Genomic DNA, 21,444 nt, shown 5'->3' with positions numbered 1-21,444 from the left:
TGATAAAAAAAATTGTATATAATATATGCGGTGCGGTGCGGTTTTTTTTTTGCGGTTTTTGGAAACTAATAACCGCACCGCACCACAAATTTGCGGTTTTTGAAAAACAAAAAACCTCACCATCGGTTTTTATTGCGGTTGTGGTTTTTCGGTTGCAGTTAATTTTAGTTGCGGTGCGGTTTTTGCTCACCCCTACCCGAATTATTTTAAAAATTCAATTTATTTTTCTTTCATAGAGCTTGTACTCTGTAGCATGTATTTGATCACGCTTAAACTAACTATCATTATTATAAAACATGAATCTCTTTTATTATGATAGTATCACACCAATAATATTAAAAGCAATTGTTTATATGTCATCATGTTCTTTAAAACTTAATTGTTTTTAGTACAAACAAACCCATTATTTTGACGAAACTTCAGAACATGGCAAAACTTATGGCTATAATTATCCTAAATATTTTAAACTTTTAAATTAAGATAAGTACTTTTTCATCTTATTATATCAGATTAAGCTGTTAAAAGATTACTTGATATCTCAAGTATTACCGACTAAAAAATCTCAATGTTCAAAGTTTGAGGAACTTCGTTTATGTCTCGTTTATTTATATAAACAAGACTAACAGAGCACGACATATTTATTTCATTAAATTTATTTTCAAGTGTCATTAAAAAATAATTATATATTTCAGGTAATACCTGAATTACCCAAACCGACCCACTACCCGAATTTAATTTGAGTCGGGTGATGGGTATTTTTTTTAACATGAAAAACCCGAATTACCCAAAACCCGAAAAAATTATTCAATGAACACCCTACATGATAACTATTTAAGTTGTTTTTCATATCATTTATCATTTAATTTAATTGCATTCAAGAGACAAACAAACAATTTTTTGGTTAACATTGTAACCAGAACTCAAAATATTGTCATATTAAATATAATTAGAAGATAACTAAATTGACAAAAAAACCTAATTACTATTTATAATTAGATAATATTAACCGCAAAATTTTAGCATAAGCCTGTTAATAATATAAACCTAGTAAAGATTAACTATTACTTAGTGTGATTTATTAAGAAAAAAACAATGCAAAAGTAAAAAAAAATTATTATTTATTATTTCATTGCAGAGAATCCTGTATTAAAAACGAAAATATATTTAAAAAAATAACGAATAAATAAATACACCGACCAAAGCCCATGGCCGGGCCCATCCAAGAGTACACCAGATTTCTCCCGACTCCCAAAATCCAATTGGCTAATTTAAAGCCTTAAATTCCAAGTAACAAAACGACGCCATATTAAAAACTGTCGTCAACCGTTAGAAAAAAATCCACCTGCAACAAAAAATATCTGCCGACCCTTCCTCTCCGAAACTTCTCCGGACGAACATGAACAGTATCATTCCTCCACCGCCTTTCTCAAGATATTTATCAAACACCTTGTCTGCACTACATGCCTATATATACATGGCTCAATTCTACTATCACTCCTCAGTCATCACCCACCATTTTCATCGTCGTCTTCTTCATTTCAACCGATGGATCATCGTCCCTATAAACGCTCACTTTCATCTCCTTCGTATCTTCGCCCACATGGGTCTCATCCGTTACGATTCGGTTCGTCTTATTTTTCATTAATTCTCTCTTTTTCTGGTTAAAAGTTTATTTCTGATTGCTTTTTAATTGAAATCGATAACAAAAGTTTTCTGTCAAAGGCTTTTGGTGAGTAGTAATGTTTCTTATTTTCATGAAGCTACTCGCTTTTCTTGCAATTTTCAATTTCTCACAAGCATTGTTTTACCTCTACTACTAGCTAATGCTTCAATTTGACCAATTATGCATTTTTTTACCTCTGCTATTTGCTAATGGTTAAACCGATGATGATTCTACTTTGCATAAATTAGTATAGAAACTGTAATTTCTTTGAGTGATTGGTCCTTTTTCTTATGTTCGTTGAATGCTGAAAAAGTTCTCAATGAAACTACTCTGTTTTCTGGTATTTTTATATACAGAGTTCGAAAAATTCCATCTCATATTTTGATTTGTTCTGATTGATATATTGCTGTCTAATCACTTTTTGTTGACAATTGACCACAGAAAATGCTGTCGTAGAGATTGACGAAGGGGATGTTCATCATCTCCCCCAACCTCTCGATTGTTTAATCGGGACACCAATTCCGCCATTTTTGTCAAAGACCTATGATTTGGTGGATGACCCGAGATTAAACCAGGTCATCTCATGGAGCGATAATGGTGCAAGCTTCATTGTGTGGGACCCAGTGGAGTTCGCAAGGGTAATCTTGCCAAGAAATTTCAAGCACAACAATCTTTCAAGCTTTGTGAGACAACTTAACACATATGTGGGTATATATTTGCTTTAAACACTAAACCCCTAATTATGGGGTTCACTATGTTAGTCCGTATGTACATTCTGAGCTTTTTCTACTTCATATCTTTCACCTTTTTTTTTTCCTTCAGATTTTCATGTTTTTCTTTTGTTTTAGACATCTCTAGCATAGTTCTTTTTTGTATATCATCTTTTGTCTTTTCACCCCTGTAAATTTCTCATTGTAATCTGATACTTGACATAAATAATGAAGGTGTTTTGTTTCTTGATATCGATTCTCACTTATAGTTTTTTATGCTTATATCAAGTTAAATTATTCATTGCGTTATATTAATGAGATTCACTGTTTTTTTATGCTTATATCAAGTTAAATTACTCATTGCGTTATATTAATGAGATTCACTGTTTTTTTATGCTTATATCAAGTTAAATTATTCATTGCGTTATATTAATGAGATTCACTGTTTATATGGTGGATATTCCTGCAAGAAGGATTATATTGTTGCAGATAGATTTTCAGTGTCTGGACTCTGGTAAAACGTTAAAAAAACGCTAATTTTTGCTTTTTTGTAACAGTTATTGTTCTATTATGCCAATAATCTATATCTTGTTCATGCTTTTGTTTAATCTTTTTCATCTTCACTACTAATTTTTTTTGTGAATAATCAATCGAGTTCAGGGTTTTCGCAAGATTGATACAGACAGGTGGGAATTCGCGTGTGAAAGCTTCTTAAAAGGAAAAAGGCATCTCTTGAAGAACATCAAGAGGCGCAAATCACAACAGACTGAAGAATGGAATTCGAATTCCAATTCCATTGAAAACGAGGTGGAAAGATTACAGAAAGAGAAGATGGAAATGATGCAAGAGGTAATCAACCTACAACAACAGCAACGTGGGACACATGAATATATGGAATCAGTGAATGAAAAGCTTCAAGCTGCTGAAAACAGACAAAAGCTTATGATTTCATCTTTGGCTAAAGCTTTCAAGATTCCAACACTATTAAGGAATCACATTTCTTCTCAAAGAAGGGTTCGTAAGTTTGTGAAGCATCAATCCCATGATCAGGATCTTGGATTTGATCCAATTCCGGTTGATGACAATGTTCGGAATCCCGATTCCGATTCCGGTTTAAAAAGTATTGATTTACATGAACTCGGTCAACCCAAAGATTTGACTAGAGAGAGCAATGTTGTTCTTGATGTTAAACAGGAAGATATTTGGAGCTTGGATTTTGAAACGATTGCTGGAATTACTCATTCCAATGACTGGAATGATGTTGGAATTCCTCATTCCGATGAATTGGCGGAGTTTGGTGGTGGAGATTTTTCTGATTTCTGGGATTTAGCAGCTTCTGGTGGTGAACATGGTGAAACTAGTAAAAACCAATACGGGTTTTGAATCATAGGAGTTTTGAAACTGATAAAAATGATTATTATTATTATTATCCAATAATTTAATTTAAATTTGCATATTTTGCAGTTTACTTATATTTATTACTGAAAGCACATGCTTTGTTTTTATTTTTGTTGCATGTTTCTTCACATATTGAAGTGATTTTTATTTGGGGAGGTGATGTGTTTTATAAATAAGTTTATTGGGTTAAAAAGGTTAAATTTTTTTTTTTATACTGTGTGAATATAATCTTACTGTTTTGTTGTTCTTTTTCCAGGTGGCTCATGAAGATGCAGTCTAGGATTTGTGGGTTCATTGAATTCAGCCAGGTAAGTTTGTCAGATGGATTTGTTTCAAAGGGGGTAACAAGACTTTTAATAAAAACTTATTTTTAACATGAGGTGATAAGCTTATCTCTTAAAAGAACTCTAGATTTAAGAACAAAAGATTGACCTTTTAGATTTTTTGTACAATATTAACAAAATCTGTTTTATGAAGATTTCATTTAAATATTTCAATAAATAATTTTTGTAAAGTATTTACAAAATCTATATACTATATAGTTTATTCACTAGAGATCTTAACGTCACTCATATGTCATAATGATACATCGTCGTGCTTCTAGATGCGGTCTTTTTTATCAACGATATTATATTAAGTGACTAGCAAGAAGGAGGCAACAAATAAAGCAAATTACAATAACATGTTAGCTAAGGTCGAGTTGTGCAACAAACCAAAACAGTTCATCTTAAAATAAAAGTCCATTTCAAAAAAAAAGAAAGGGATTGAGAAACTATGCCAAAACATAACTGTTTGTCTAGGTTTAGATGTTCCAGTGAGAAGATTGTTTTGAAATTTTCAAGCTATCCAAACAATAGCAACAACTAGAAAATAAAATCAAGTCCATCACAAATCCAAAAAAAAAAGGATTGAGAAACTATGCCAAAAAATAACTGTTTGTCTAGGTTTAGATGTTCCAATTAGAAGATTGTTTTGAAATTTTCAAGCTATCCAAACAATAGAAACAACTAGGGATGAGCATCGATCTAGACTAGGGCCGAAAACCAAAAATCGGGATATGATTTAGTGGGAAACGGAGAATCAGAAACCGGAACGAATAACCCGGTTCGTTCAGTTTTATAAGTAAGTGCGCTCTTTAGGGATGTGTTCAGTTTCGGGTCCGGCCAGAACGGACCGAGAACTAAAGAACTGATAACTGATTTTAAAGGGAAATGGAGAACTGAGAACCAGACCGAACACCTCAGTTTCGGATCTAGTTTGGCTCATGTTCTAATTTTTCCGATTCGGTGGTCCGGTTCAGCAAGTCAAATGCTCATCCCTAGTAACAACCACATTGTCAAATCATTTGTGTTACATCTCATTTAACTTCAATTTGTCTACCCATTTAATACTATTCAAAACCGTGGCCAAGTTTAAGTGGTTTGAGTTGAACTACCGAGCAATAAGTCTTCAAATATCCATAACAGATAACATCTAGGAAAATGTAGCTCACCCGTCTTTGTAGCATAAACACGAAGGGGATAAAGAATATATTCCAAGTTAATACCCTAATCATCGAGATTCACAAAAGTAGGCATGCGATCAATATCTACCGGCTACATCATTATATTCAGTTTGAAAAGGAGCAAATTGTTCGAAGGCAACGTTCTAGAATCCAAGAAGTATTTTGTCAAAGCAACTGAAAACACACCTGAAGACTACAATAACCAGTCCAATTTGTCATGATTTTTAGAAAAATCAAACCTCTATAAAGCTACAACCAAGCCTTCCATTACTCTTCTTCGGCACCACCTATTGGCGATCTTCTCAATAAATCTTTCCATGTGACAATCAAGAACAAAAACCTTATGAAATTGTTGGTAAAACAGATTGTTCCCACTCTAAATATCAAAAAACTATATTCTAGTATTTCTCTCATTTCCCACCCCGATCATACAAAATTCAGTAAGATCCAAACCTTATCTTGAATATTTTTTGCATATCGCGAACTATGGTATCCCAAGGACTTCTTTGAACATTCGCAATCGTCTCAGACTCACCGTGTATTACCTTTGTGACACTAATCCAAAGTGAGTCGCCATATTGAAATGAACTACACCTACATTTAAACAACAAATAGTGGTTAAGGGATGGGGATTGCATATCTAAGACCACCCTTATTTTTACTAGCCAAAGACTTGCCAACTAATTCAAGAGAACTTTCACTCTCCACGAGCATCTCTCCAAAAGAACCGTGCTTGAAGGGATTCCAATAAATCCAACACCATAGTCGACACTTTATAAATGTACATGTAGTATGTCCCCAAGCTACCTAAAACGATCGCCATTGATAACTTGATTTTCAATATTTATTTTAGCAAGCATTTGATTTTAGTTTTAGCGCATTTTTTTATATTTCTTTTTTGCATTAAATGGATATATTTATTGTTTTTGATATGTTTACTCGTTTAAGCTAATTATGTGTAGATTTATTCGAGCAAGATGGTATTTGGAGCATCATTAAAGCCCCATCTAAGACCTTGCAACCATGATTGAAGTCTCGTAGCAAAATCTGTAATCGAGAATAAAAACAAAGCGATATAAATAAATTTTCAGATTTTGACAACACGACACTATCTTTTTCAAGCAATCAAACGGAGGGGCAAATGTTTTCCGATTGAGCTGAAACTTTACATGTGTCTTCCCTATTAGTGTATCCCACATCCGTGCAACACATATTTATAGGTGGCTATATATTGTGGAGCCTCCCCTCTCTATATGAGAGCTCTTTTGGAGAGACAATATTTGGCTGCACATATATTTACATTCCCAACTCGTTGATCTTCCATCTGTCCGCAAACGAGTAGATTCGGACGACGTTTGGTCCATTGTTTGGCCTCGTGAACAGCATGACAGATTGGCTAGTTTCAACTATGGCAACCCAATACAAAGAGCCAAACTTCCATATTTTTCATCAGCCTAGTTGTAATATGGCAGCCCATTTTGGCTTGTGTTGGTTGGGAAAAAAACATAACAAGGTAGTTAAAAAAAGGGCATTACATTACATCAAACATACAAAATCACATACATGCAGTAGGTTAGGAGGATGCCAACACCTTCTTGGCGTCTGTCATTTCTTTTCTCCCTTTTTGGAACAATTAATATTATTATGTTATCATAATTTTTAGTTATTTATCTTTTAGATTAGATTAGGTTAAATTTCATATTAATACTTTGATTGTAAATGGAGTTTTTGAAGCAACAATAAGTGACGGTTTCAAAAAGCTTTTGTTATCCTCATTTTGCAAATGATATTGATATGTTTTTCAATCATTTTATTATTATTATTATTATTATACTTTTTATTTCCAATTTTGGGTGAACGAATACAACAATTAATTGATTAAGAGTAATTATGTGTGGGGTTTGATGGTATTCTATGAAAGCATTTTCTATTTGAACATTTATATCATTCTTGTGTTTTTAATCATGAGTTTAAATGTATTAATGATAATTAGTTACTTAATGTAGAGTCGAATATATTCTGATGTAACGAAGTCTTAGGTACAGTCGAAGTCTTGTTAGTGCATCCATATTGAAGGTTTTCACAACTTCGATTTTATATGTATCAGGCACTTATGTTGTATCGCTTTGAGAGTCGAAGTCCTGATATATTTTTTATCTAGTTGAGTACACTATAAATAGTGTAGGTGCTTAAGTCATTTGTAATTTTTGTAACTTTGAGCTTTCTTTTCTCTCAAATGTACTTATGCATCCTAAAATAGTGTAGGTGCTTAGGCCACCTTACCTACCCTGGCCACCACTCGAAAATGTCTAATAAATCGGTGGCCCAACTTGCTCCGTTTCCTGAAGCGTATAACACCCTTCCAGAATGATACATTCAGCAGAACCATATCCTCAACCAGAAACTCCAACTCAGACCGTCGCCTATCAGCATAACTCTTCTGTCGGCTCTGTGCTGTTTGTAACCTCTGACTGATCTGTTGAATAAGTTTTGTCATATGGAGCCCCAACTCCTCATGACATTTCTGCAAAAACTGAGAAGTGAATCGTACATCACGATCGGATACGATGGAAACCGATACACCGTGGCGAGCAACGATCTTCTGTAGATACACGTCAACCAATTTCTCGACTGAAGAACTCTCCCAAATAGCAAGAAAATGGGCACTATTGGTCAGGCAATCAACAATAACCCATATGGAATCAAATCCCTTGGTCTTCCTTGGAAATTTGGTGATGAAATCCATGGTAATCTGCTCTCATTTCCAGATGGGAACCTCCAAGGGCTGCAACTTGTCATACAGTCTCTAGTGCTCTGCTTTGACCATCTGACAAGTTAAGCATCTCTCAACATACCAAGCTATCTCTCGCTTCATTCATGACCGCCAATAGCTAAGTCTCAAGTCTTGATACATCTTCGTGGCTCCAGGGTGAATCGAGAACTTGGACTTGTACGCCTCCTCTAACAACGTTTGTCGGACCCCACTAGAAACTGAGACCCAAACCCGTCCACACTGGGTCATAAGCCCTCGACTATCGGTGACAAATCTATCAATATGGCCACCGATCTGCTCCTTCATCCAATTCTCTTGAAAAATACAGTCCAAAAAGTTCATTTTAATTCATTAATAAAAACCATAAGTATCAAAAAGACAAATCCTGTATCTCAAAAAATATCTTAACATTTGTCAATGTATCAAAATCATATGTCAAAACATCATCGTGGATCCTCTCAGGCTAAAAGTTGTGGTGTGTGCCATGCAGTCATCCCGAGCTCTTCCCCTTACTAGCGGAAGTACCTGAAACCAAAACTAAAAATTGTAAGTACGAAGTTTAGTGAGTCTCCCCAAACTACCACACACCATACACATAATCATATAATAACATATATTGGGCCTTGCCCGCTACATCGGGCCTCGCTCGGCATCAGACCGAAATTCGGTATACATATAACATATCATCAAGCATATAACATAAGCACATAACATAAACACATAAACATTCCTCGGGCTTGCCCCGACATCAGACTGAAGCCCGAAACATATAAACATAACATATAAGCTAAACATTCGTCGGGCTTGCCCCGTCATCGGACCGAAGCCCGAAACACATAAACAAAGACATGCAAGAATCACGAAGACATCGAGCATACAAACATTCCTCGGGCTTTCCCTGACATCGGACCGAAGTCTAGAAACATATAACCTACATCAGGATAACCCCGACATCGGAACTAAGTCCGAAATATGCTAACATACATAAACGGGCCGATATTGGTGCCTTCGACCCGTTCTTACTTGAGGAAAACTTACCTCACAAAGCTGGTTGTTGAATCTCTCGGTAAGGAATCTCTATTGGCTGCTCCCGCGACTCCTCGGCTATCATTACCAAATAACACTTAGTCAAAATCCAAACAATTCTTCTTAGGGTAAAATGACTATTTTACCCCTGATCTAAATGGACCCATGACCTAGGCCCGAATCCATAACATGAAGGCCCAAATCCATCAAGCCCACTAATGGCCCACTTATGGCCCAATTTTCTAGATTGGGCCCAACTTCCCAAATGGGCCTTCCTTCAAATCCAATATACAATAAAGTCCATTATCAGCCCAAAAGAATAATCCATTAAGGCCCATAAATCAACTAGTCCAAGGAATGGCCCAAAAAGGCCTACAGTCGCAATGAAAACGTTGGGCGTTCCCGCTTGGTTCATATCACGAGCCCCAGTGGGAACACAATGCATTCCGAGGACCTACGCAGGGTGTTTGCGTCCAACTTTCAAAAACGGGCCATTAAGCACTTAATGCTTAAGCCATGTTATCCAATCACATATCCAACCTATCTAGGACCTCTAGAGTCATAAATTCACAGACTTGGTGACTTTGAATGTCCCCATGATTCCAAATCTCAAGAAATAGCAATCAACTTCCATAAATGTGGTCCTAAATCTTGCATGAACCTATTAAGACCTCAAAGATCGAAACTTTACTGATGTGGGGACACCATTAGCATCAAAGGTGGCAATCCTAGGCTTATAAACGAATTTGAGTCATGAAGATCCATTCTTGGGGACTAAAAAGGTCCAAAACATCATTACACTAGATCTAAGCATAATCGAGGAAAATCGTGAACTTTATACCTTCAAAGAGTACCAAATGATGATGTTATCCCAGATTTATGAGCTCAAGATACCCAAGTTCCTCTTCACTAGCTTCTCCTTCATTCTTCCAAGCTTATAAGCTCCAAAACAAACTTCACAAGGCCAAACACACATAAGAATGAGAAAATGAGTCTATCTAGGGTTTTTCTGAGGTTGAGAGGTTGGTAAGGAGGCCAGGGTTTGGGTCATAATGTTGTTTATATAGGTCCCAAACCCTAAAATTTGGGTTTGCATTCAGTACGGGAACGCAACACGTTCCTCAGGGGAACGCCCCGCGTTCGGGCTTCGCCTCCAAAATCCAAAGTTGGCATAAATGGTCCTTCCTTCTTCCAAATTCCATAATAACAAGGCCTAAAAGCAGCAAATCAATATATAAGGGACCAAAAATGTAATTAATACCTGGATTGGGTGTTACATCTCCATTCTGATTCCCTCGACCTAAGCTTCCTTGATCATGTCCAAAAGTGGTGAAACAATGGTCATCCTCAAAGAAAGTCCTCGAACGGGAGTACTATCTCATGTTCATATATCGGCTTCCCTAGATGATAAATAATCTCACAATATATGTTTTGACGTTTTGTTCGAATATATATATATCGTGTTTTTAACATTTTGTTCAAATATTTTTTGAATGTTTTTTTATATATTTTAATAGTCTATATTTATTCCAAAATCATATTTTTAAATGTTCTTTTTATAGACATATTTCTTTTATATTTGAACTTATTTTAACAAAATAAGTAGTTATTAAAATCTTTAAAAAAATTCAACTAAATGCGTTTAAAAAAAATTGGTTTTCAACCGAATAAATATCTTGATTTTTTTTTAAATTTATTCTTCTTTATGCACACATGTAACTCGAAAATGAACAAAATGTCAAAACAATCATTAAATAACATATTCAAACAAAACATCAAAATAAAATGAAAAGAAAATTTTAAAAGCATAAAGATAATTAAAATATCAAAATATAACAATGTATTTAAACAAAACGTAAAAAACAAAATCAATAAAGCCCGATGCAAATAAGATTATGTAAAATAATTAAAATAATTAAAAAAAATATATTACTTAATATATATATATATATATATATATATATATATATTAATCTACTTGAAAAAAGAAAAAATTAAATTAACTATTAGTCTACTCGGTATGGGCAACACCATAAGGCGTTATGCTGATTTGGTAGCTCCCATAACGACGCCATAGCACCGAAAGACCGCCCCCCTCTCATGTTATGTGATGTTATGTTAAAAAATGTTACCATGACCACGGGAAGTAACGTGAGAATCAACCAATCAAAAGCCATTATCTCACTATCTCTCTAACTCTCTTTGTATCTCTTAACATGTTATAACATTTGCACACCATTTCCTATATAAATCAAATGGTGTTAAAGATGACATGACATATGAGTTGGTAAATTTTGGGTTTGATAATATGTCTTAACATGTTGCTCACACCCACCAACCTTAAGTATCAATAAGTAACATTTACAAACTACCAATAAATGATTAGTTAATTATTAGTATTGACTTTTGTAAACTACAAAACACTGTATGATAAGTGAAAAAAAAAAACAATCATTAATGATAGTAATAGTAGTAGCCTTAAAATTTTAGGAAGAAAATAAATAATTTATATGGTCGAAAGAGGTCAAGAAATTGTGTCAATCGGGTCATATGACGACACAATATATATGACGGTGTAGCAAAAACCAACATTATAATACACATGAATAAGTCGGGCATACTGTGTTTGCCCTTATTTTTTCTTGACATTTTAGGAAAATCATAAGAAGTTTCAATTAATAGCAAAAATGTCACCGCCTAAAATCTAGATTAGTATTTTTATTTTAATTTTTTAATAATCCCAACCATTATTTTAGTGAAACAAATGGTTAGGATTTGTGCTCGTTGATTTTCGAGTCCTCACTCTATCCTTATATATATATATATATATATATATATATATATATATATATATATATATATATATATATATATATATATATATATATATATATATATATACTCAATGAAGTTCTTATCTTAATCTAATACTAGGTTCTCATCACCTATAAATACAATGGGAGAGACGTGAAACCGAGGAGACATTCTATACACTCAAAACACCTAAAACTCTTCTTCTCTTCTTCCTTGATTATTTACCTTTGCACATAATGACTTTATCATCGGACTGTATTCTCAGGTTTCAACCCGATAATACGGCTAACAATATTATGAGGCTGAAATTAAAGTCGGTGTCTAGTCACAAACTACCCGATGATCAAGGTACCCATCATAAACAAATATAGAAATGATATAAAAGAAAAGGAAGATGTACAAAATATTCTTAAAAATTAAATTGTTATGCACACATGACTTCATTTGATAGAGATCCAGAAACTGAAGGACCAAAATGACATAAAATCAACAATTTTGGATCAAAATATAACAGTAACTAGTTTAGGTACCAAAATTGTAGTTTAGTTAAAGTATAGGATTGAACCGGATAGCAACACAACTTTTGGTCAAAAAGAAGAGGGAGTCCAAATATCTAATAGCGGAAAGGCGGGAAATATACCAAAACACATATCCCGGATTCACCATTACATACCATTTCCACTTGGTTACCCCGAGGCATCCGTCGCCGTCAATATCATTTCCACTCTCCGCCGCATCAACTCTCTGCGTCTGTACATCACCGGCATGTCGATTTCAGTAAAGGTATGTTACATATCTGATGTACTTACTTTGTTACATTAATGAATATATCTACATGCGAGTTGTTATTATCAAACTTATATACCGATAGATTTCTTTGTTATCGGACTGTGCAAAGTCACGTACAAGGTAAAAGGATGTTATAATTGCATGATATCACAAGTAGATCGATCATATAGGTTTATTGTATATACGTTTGTGTAATTTTTGATGACTTAACCTATTATTAACAGTAATTGTTCGATTTGAATCAAATATGCGCTTGTTTTCTGCTGATTCTGTACATCTTGAATGTCTGTGATTCTGTATTCAATCAGCATGTAGGACGAACTCACGAACCATACATATCAAATGGATAGAAAAATTTTCATGTTTGTATGCAGTAGATGGAGCACTGCTGATTGGTTCTCCAATTATGGCATGGTAGGACACTTAATGTATAATCGACACTGGTAGATGTTTTTTAGAAGAGAATTTGGAATATGAACTCATACACTACTTATCAAACTGCATATCTATGCTTGATAGGCTTGACATGGTTGTTGACAATGACTGATTCTCTCAAATAGATAAGTACTAGTCTTTCTGATATCTGCTTATCAGCTTCCCCTGTATGTCAATTTTATGCAACTCTTTTAAGTTTTTTTTTTTTTTTTTTTTTTTTTTATATGTACTAATAGTCACCATCTGATTCTTTAGTGTTCTATTTTGGAATTTGTGTTTTGCAAGTTAACCAATCTCATATCAGTATAGCTCTAGAACAAACAGCTGATTCAGAGTAAAAACTCTTAATATCTCTAGAACAAAGCTAAAACAATACAATATCACAATTTATCTTTGGGTTAATACAAATTAACTGCTGTCTCTATGAAATCCTAAGCTATGAATCAAGCCACTCTGGCCATCAACAGCAGACATTGCCTTTTCACCAAAGCTATATGTCTGCTGTTGCTCTTTATACACGCCATTTATATCTCTAACTCTAATTTGCATTTGCATTTGCATCAGTCTTGGTCTTTGCTCTCTTGCTAGCTGGAAAGTGTAGCCTGGCCATAAGTGGGCGGGGGGCCCTTGTCTTTTGGTCAAATCCCCTCACACAAACAAATCCTGAAATACATCATTAAAAGTTAAAACCAAGACTTAAGAAAAATGATTAGTGTAACATAACATTATTGTAACTTATAAAGATCTATTATCTATATGATATCTACATACCTCTCCAGAAGCAGTATTGAATATCTTCTGTTGTAAGGCCTGTCAGATAAAAAAAAATACTTCTTGTGAGTTTGGTATTCTTTTTAAATTATTCAAACTTTTTTCATTCTACCTTTGAATATTGTTGGTATAGAAGTACCAAAGTACACTGTTCTTCTTGGTAAATTCCATAACCAAGATCTCGGGACATCAATTGGATTAAGGCTTGAGTCATGGTCTGCAAACACCTGGCATTCCAATAGAATTTGTTTGTTTCAAACATCACAATAACATTAGGAAAGAAACAAATAAAAGAAAAAGAAAAATGCTTTGATATGCAGAAAGAGTTCATGTTACGCAAAGTCATACCTCATTGACTTGAAAATATGTCCCATTGAGTGGAAAGCTCCCTCTCATTGCAGTTCTACATGGTATCTGTACATGATTTGTATTTTTTAAATTGAGAGTTATGAGCAGGACAATGTATTTGAATTTACATTTTGATTTGAACGATTCCCATTATGTGTATTGTGCAATTATTTCAAATACAGATGAAGAAAGCACATACATTTCCTTGAGGCTACTCTTTATCTATCTTATAATTGTAAATTTAGTTGTTTGGTTTTGGGTTAAATGCAAGAAATACGAATATAATTCTATTTATTTGTTTATTATAGCATCTTTCTTTCATTTTTTTTTTTATATCTACTAACTCACCAATAGTGTCCCTCTAACAGTTTGGTTATTTGCTTCTCGTGTGCTGTTGCAGAAAAAACATGTTTCTTCATTGCATAATGTCCCAGATTCTTGGGAGGAACATTGTCCCGCTGGCGGTTGAATCGAATCTGCAGTTTCACCTATTGGTATAATATAAACAAACAAATAATTCAATCAGCATTTCACTTTCACAAAACCATTTATTTAATTTTCTCATTTTCATTTCATCTACTCACCAGGTGTCCAAATTGCAAGAAGGTATGAGCAAGGATCATCAGGCTCTCGTGTATCCAGCTGTAATTCATGAGACATTTATTAAGAAGCATAAATCAAATCAAGAGCATTTCATATTCTTCATAAGGTACACTTACCCCTTCCAAAAGAGGATGTGAATCTGGAAGCTCATATCTGCAAAATTGATATCAAAAAGCCATTAGAATTCACAAAATCACACAACTGCTAAAAATAACATAAATCATCTTTTCACAATTACTTACACTTGGTGTTCTGTTCTTAGTTGGCTGACATTTTTAAGCTTAGGTACAGGGATTGCTGCAGCTTCTGATGTTAAGGCAACTAGTGCTTTTGACAGGTCACCTTCTCCAAGTTCCATGTGTCTTTCCATGTAAGTCTGCAAATTCTGAGTAAACTCTTCCATGTTTAGTTTAATCATAGGAATTTCTTCACCATCTTCTTCACAAAAATCCTCTATATCAAGTTCTTGTTGTATCTGTTCTGGCTCTGGTGTTGTGGGAACCTCAATTATAGGCTCTGGTGATAATGGCACCTCCACTATAGGCCCTGATGTTGATGGTGCTTCAATTATTGTCCCTGGTGTTGATGATTCTTCAACAACAGGGTTACAATTTTGGACTTCAGATAGTTTTTGATGTTCTTCATTAGGTTGATTGCAATTTTGGAGTTCAGATAGCTGTTGTAGTTGTTCATTAGGTTGATCTGACATTCCAATTAGTTTTTGACCAGTTTTGTTTTCTGTTATACTTGCTACACTCCCCTCTGGTGCTGGTAACCCTAGCCTTGCACTGTAGTTAAAAATTATAATTAAAACTTTGACTTTGACTGTGGAGGAAAAGACATAAATGTCCTTCTCATTGTCATTGTTGAAAATAGGCTTAAAAGGTATGAATTTTAGTTTATGTGTGTCTGACCTTGCGAATGCACTTGCAAAATGTCTACATTCTCCTCTCATTGGACATGCATTGCAATTAGGTTTGCTCTTTGTACAGAAAACCTTTCCAAATGTAATCATTTGATAATGTAATTCATACCTGTGAATAAATAGAGAGTTTTAATTAATTAAATTTTTAATGTTTATATGCATAGTATTAGTTATTAAATATTAATGCATGAAAAAAGTTGACATACAAAGTTTTCTGGTCAAGCTTGCATAGTCGTGGCCATAGGTACTGCTGAATCGTCTCCAAAACTGGATACCTGTGTAGAAATTTAAGTATTAGTTTTTTTTTAAAAAAAAATGGGAGTTTTTTGAATTTCAATAAACAGTTTTACAAAAGGTTTAGTGCTCTTACAATTCTAAAAGATGCAACTGAAGAGACTCGGGAAGTGGTTGCAGGGGTACCCACCCGAGTCTTACAGCTATACGCCCCACATTTGTGTCAACCTAGTTCAAAGCATTCAATCATTCATGTCAAAATATTTGATTATGAATATTACAAAACAAGTCCCTGTGCTTTTTATTTTTACCGTATTTAGTCCAAACTTGAAAAGTTTCTTAATTTTAGTCCTTATTTCAACGTTTCATATTTAGATTTGGTCTCTGGAATCTTGAAATAAGGACCAAATGGAAAAGTGTTTTAGTTTTGGACTAAACATGGTAAAAATCAAAAAGCATAGGGACCATTTTCGTAATTTACTCTTACTAAAAATGATGAAGTATAATATCTCAAGTATAATTCTTACAGGGAAGGCAAGATGGTGAAGTGTTAGAAGTCGAACACACTCTACACTTTTCAATCCTAAGCCTCTAAAGCTTAACAAATACTCCCTGAAATCATAAAAAGAATATTAGTTACTATTTCAAATAACATTAATTGTAAAAAAAAAAAATTCTAATGGGCTTACTTTGCTTTATCAGGGGGAACATCTCTTAACCATTCAAGGTCAACACTTCCATGGTCTTGTACAATCCGGTCAAGCAAGGCCTGTATCAATGCAGATATTTACATGGTATGCCATTTATATTTAAATAATATCAATATGTTTATTTAATATAAAAATGACATTCAATTATTCATATTTCATACCTTAATTCTTGTTGCAAGTACATTGTTCATACCCCTTTCTTTTATGGCATCAGCAATATCACTGACATCTGCATTCATTAATGCCTCATAGTCCAATGAATCCATTGTGTAAGGAGTTCTCTCTTTCTTTTCTTTGACTTCAGCTTGCAATCTTAATTTATCCCACTCAACTTTAACCTGTTTCTTTCCAGCTCTCACTTTATCAATTACAGATCTACCCTTATCAACTGTTTGACTACTCCCACCTGAATTAAATTCAACCACCTTATCAAACACTTGTCGCACCTCATTGGTTTTGTGGGATTCTTGGGAACTTATTGTTTCGACCGTTTTACCCCTAGCCTGACTCGCAGATTCTGCAGATAATCCACTTTCTTCACTTCCACACTCCTTAGGCAAAAGGGTATTTTCGGAACCGTTGCAACAAGGTGATGTGCTGGATCCTTGCATGTGAAGTAACTCAACAAAAGAAGTGTATTCATTAAGACCAGTAGCTTGACATCTGTCCTTTTGTTGCTCTTCATTAGGTGGACACCTGTTCTTTTGTTGTTCTTCAGTGGTTTGACTTTGACTTTGACTATGAGCAATTGATGATTGCACAGAGCTTGGAGATGTATCTGTAGAATTCTGTGAGGAAATTATATCTTCAACTCCACATTCTGAATTTTCATTAAAGTCAACTGTATACGCGACATTTTTAGAAACTTCATTGCTGTATACAACTTCTCTTTTTTCATTATCCTTCAACATCATGGTTTCTTCTTCATCTAAAGGCTCTTCAACAGACACAACTGAATTCTCTTCATGAAGAGGTTCACTGCTGCTTTTTGACTTTGAGGGGTATCGTGATACAAGAGACATAAATGCCGAACTGCAAATGCAAGTGAAAATATTAACTTTTTTGTTTAATAAAAAAATACAAAAATTGTTTTTTTATTTTATTTTAGTTTTACCTTGATAAATGATCTGATACATTCTGTGTAAGAAAAACCCCAATCACAGAATCCAAAACAGATCCTTTCCACCGAGAGAATCGTCTGTCCCCTGCAAAACTTACATTTTCAGTATTGATAAATTTTCAAACGATATTTTTGTGAAAAGACGATTCTAACCTTGGACAAGATGCATGCGAGCTATGAACGAATCTGCTCTTCCACTAAACACTCTTCGTTCTTCTTCCCACCACTTTGCTTTATCCTCATCCGTTCCATCGATTCCTTGACTATTTATATCTTCCAATAATAGCCTCCAAACTCTACTTGTTTCATCATCAAGGTCAACTTTAGGCCTTGGCTTTCTTCTTCTAATCGGATTAAACAACCCATCATATGGAACTACACTCCCATGTCCTTCAAAAGGAACAATAGCGTTCACATTCACATTCACATCCACATTCTTTTCATTGTTTCTTGACAAGTAAGGAACAATCGCCACCCTGTTCTTTTCCTCCATCAATCCATTAATATCCATCCGCTCAAATTGCTTAACAAGTTCATCAAAATTCCATCTTAAATTTGGTTGACACCCTGCAATATATTGAATATGTCACACAAGAATTTTAAAAGTTTAAAGCATACACATTTTTTATTTTCGATTAAAATTTAGTATATATAATATATAAAATACCTAAGTTGTTTGTGAAGCTTATTTGGTCTTGATACGAAGAAGCCACCACCATAGTGGTTGTTGTTTTCTTTGCACGTTTCTTGGTTGCTTTACTCACTTGGATTTCTGCTTCATATATTGCTTCTCCTTTAAATCCAGTCGATGCTTGCATGTATCTGTAAGATTGCTGATCATAACTTACTTTTATACCATTTTCCCACACAGATATCATGGAAGTCTTACGCTTTCTGATTCTCTTTTTCTTGTGAATCACAGGTAAGCTCTCTGGTTTGTTATTGTTATTGCTACTGTTATTGTTATAGTCTGTGTACACTGATAGATATGCCTCCAAAGAATCAGGAAAAGGCGACACTCCAATTCCATTTCCATTTTCAATCTGTTGCTTTGATCCCTGTGCACTTGTGCTGCAGTTTGATTCATTCGGACTTGACACATTAGTAATCACTCCTTTCTCATGAGTTTCTTGCAAGAAATTTATCCTACATTTTGCTGTTTTGTAACTTTGATTCCCATTGCCATTGACATCGTTAATGGATCTTGATCTCCCCTGTTGGGTTTCAGTTTTACTTGGGGTGATAGGGATAGTGCTTGTAGAACATGTTTTCTCAACCGTTGGATCAACCTCATCAAAGTTGATTTTTCTTTTACATGATTTTTCAGTTTTTTCTTCTTCTTCATCTTTGGTCAGATCTATGATTCCCTCAACAACAGGTGTTTTTGTTTTTGTTTTTGTTGGTGTTGATTTTGGTGTCGATTTTTCAAGTGGTTTTCTCCTGACGTATTTTCTCTTTCCGGTTGAAGAACCATCGGGCTTTGGAGTAGCGGGCTTTTTTGCACTTCTGGGCTTACGCTCTTTTATCACCTTCGGTCTGTGCTTTCTCCTTCGTTGCTTCGGTTGTTGTGGCGTTTCATTCAAATTGATTTGTTCACTCAATCCCTTTTCTTGATTCGATTCCACAATTGTTGAAATTTCAGCTTCCTGTGATTGTGCGATAATCACCTCCGCCACCGGTTCTGTTACGACGGTTTCCGGTGGTGGCGCGTTTAGATCGGATAAGAAATTATGAAGCTTTGCCGATCCATTGGCATCTGCGAGCGCAAGTAGATCTATACAAGGAATACTATGCCATGGTTCCACGTCATCAATGGAAAACCTAATATTATTACCATTATCACAAATTCCACCATTGATCTCGAAATTTTGACCCAGATTATTCTCCCAGCAGCTGAAATTCTTGTTCGCTTGTGAATCTTCAAACAACGCTTCATCAAACGGAGTTTGTAGCCAGTGTTTTGAGATCGTGTTTTCCGATCGGCTTGGCTTTGCTGGTGTCGCCGGAGCATAAACGCCGTCAGCTGGGTAAATTTGGTGAGAAGATGAACCTTCCCCCTCTTTATTATCCATTTTCGGAAAAAATAAAGAAAAAAGCACAATTTTTTTTTCTTATTCTCGCCTACCCTAAAACTCTACCGATTCTTATTTCAACAAATTGCAGCAAAAAAAGGAACAAAAAAAAAATCAGATTTTACAGTGTTTCCGCTTCGCCATCAGTCCGCCTTCAAACGCTATTCTGCAGAATAAATCAATTCGTCAAAATTGATAATTTATCGGGAAAATTTATGCTAATTATATTATATATCCCAAATAATCATCAGATCTTCCGGTATACAGAAAATGGAGGTTGTGAAAACACGAGCAAATAATTATATAAACCAAAAAACGTAGAAAACGGAAAGTTTGTGTTAAATCGGATGTTGTGGTAGATTACTAGGCGTCTTTCATCGCCGGAAAACATGAATATAATGAAAAGTGACTAACCTCGCTGACGGGAGTAATCGGAGATGTAGATTTTGTGGCCGGAGATCTAATTCAGTCGGTGGTCGGCGAGAAAAGTTAATTGGAAAGCAGTGGTTCAGTCCATAGAAAGAGAGAAAGAGGGTGGAGAGAGAGAGAAGCGAACAGAATCAGAGTTTTTTATTCATTGCTTCTTGTTCTCAGTTAGTAATTTGATACCCCTTTAGTTTACGTAAAGTTGTGCATGGCATGGGTTCGCGGGAGATAAGCTGTAATTCGAAATTTATAACGGTTTCGAATTACACACGTGTAATATTCTAACATATTAAAAACAAAACATAGATAATGAGATGGTAGTTAGAAAAGGTGTGTCCTATTCAAACATAGGACCCACATAAACTGACATACACAATCTAAAAGGTCATTCATATTATATAAGGATTAAATGCAAGAAATAATATATTTTTATTTTTGTCGTGTAATATCATATTTATTTTATATAATATATATATTTTATTTTTTATCGTAACTACTATATTTTATCAATCTATTTTTATTTAGAAATCATATATTTTAAAAACATATTCATCCTAATGATAAATAATTATGAAATTTAAACTATAATGACATGATACGTGTTAATATTTTTTATTATATGTTATTTTTTCACATTGTTTTAGAACTTTGTACTTTCAAATTGTGTTGTTTTATTTTTTTCTTAGTTATTTCATTTTCATGTTATATCAAGTGGAACTAAGCAATGAAACTTTCTATTTGTACGGATAAACCGATTGTCTATTTTTGAACACACAATAGAATCATTTATTTATTTTTTATCATGTTAAATCAAGATGGTCTTATGATTACATGAAGACATCATGACCTATTTGAACATACGACAAAGGTGTCTCAACATTTTTACAAGAGAAAATTCGGTAAATGACCAAAAAAGGGTCATATGAAAATAATAACTATGAAAAAACTGATTTCGGAATCTGACCATAGGATCCGCAGAACATTCTCTACGGATCGAGTAAGCCCTTTGAGGAAATGGAACACCTCTGCGGATCTTGGGTTAATTCTTTTTTTTTTTGTTTTTCCGTTTTTTTTAAAAATTTTTGTTTTCATTTATTAATATTATTTTTTTTAATCATATAAG

At 34.3% G+C, this 21,444-nt stretch overlaps 2 protein-coding genes across 2 annotated transcripts; one reads left to right on the top strand and one right to left on the bottom strand.

The window, feature by feature from the left end:
- The first annotated feature begins 1,356 nt into the window (after positions 1-1,356).
- LOC145059669 (heat stress transcription factor A-3-like) lies at positions 1,357-13,450 on the top strand. The gene is made up of 7 exons (XM_079007482.1): positions 1,357-1,624; positions 2,105-2,367; positions 3,034-3,733; positions 3,838-3,934; positions 4,028-4,079; positions 12,435-12,671; positions 13,349-13,450. Exons 1-7 carry the CDS (start codon positions 1,546-1,548, stop codon positions 13,448-13,450), a joined length of 1,530 nt encoding a protein of 509 aa, XP_078863608.1. The 5' UTR covers positions 1,357-1,545.
- On the bottom strand, positions 13,441-20,503 carry LOC145057916 (DNA glycosylase/AP lyase ROS1-like). Its single transcript, XM_079005827.1, has 18 exons — positions 20,310-20,503; positions 18,491-20,061; positions 17,977-18,390; positions 17,818-17,908; positions 16,865-17,735; positions 16,683-16,762; positions 16,521-16,605; positions 16,130-16,221; positions 15,966-16,034; positions 15,749-15,868; positions 15,077-15,622; positions 14,951-14,987; positions 14,816-14,873; positions 14,580-14,719; positions 14,232-14,297; positions 13,996-14,110; positions 13,884-13,922; positions 13,441-13,775 (listed from the first exon to the last, which is right to left on the bottom strand). Exons 2-18 carry the CDS (start codon positions 19,893-19,895, stop codon positions 13,651-13,653), a joined length of 4,353 nt encoding a protein of 1,450 aa, XP_078861953.1. The 5' UTR covers positions 19,896-20,061; positions 20,310-20,503; the 3' UTR covers positions 13,441-13,650.
- Between the last annotated feature and the right edge of the window lie 941 nt (positions 20,504-21,444).

The sequence above is a fragment of the Lactuca serriola genome, chromosome 6, assembly GCF_051521515.1.
Source record: "Lactuca serriola cultivar US96UC23 chromosome 6, Lser_US96UC23_V15, whole genome shotgun sequence".
NCBI lineage: Eukaryota > Viridiplantae > Streptophyta > Magnoliopsida > Asterales > Asteraceae > Lactuca > Lactuca serriola.
This window is presented reverse-complemented; position numbering and strand designations above follow the sequence as displayed.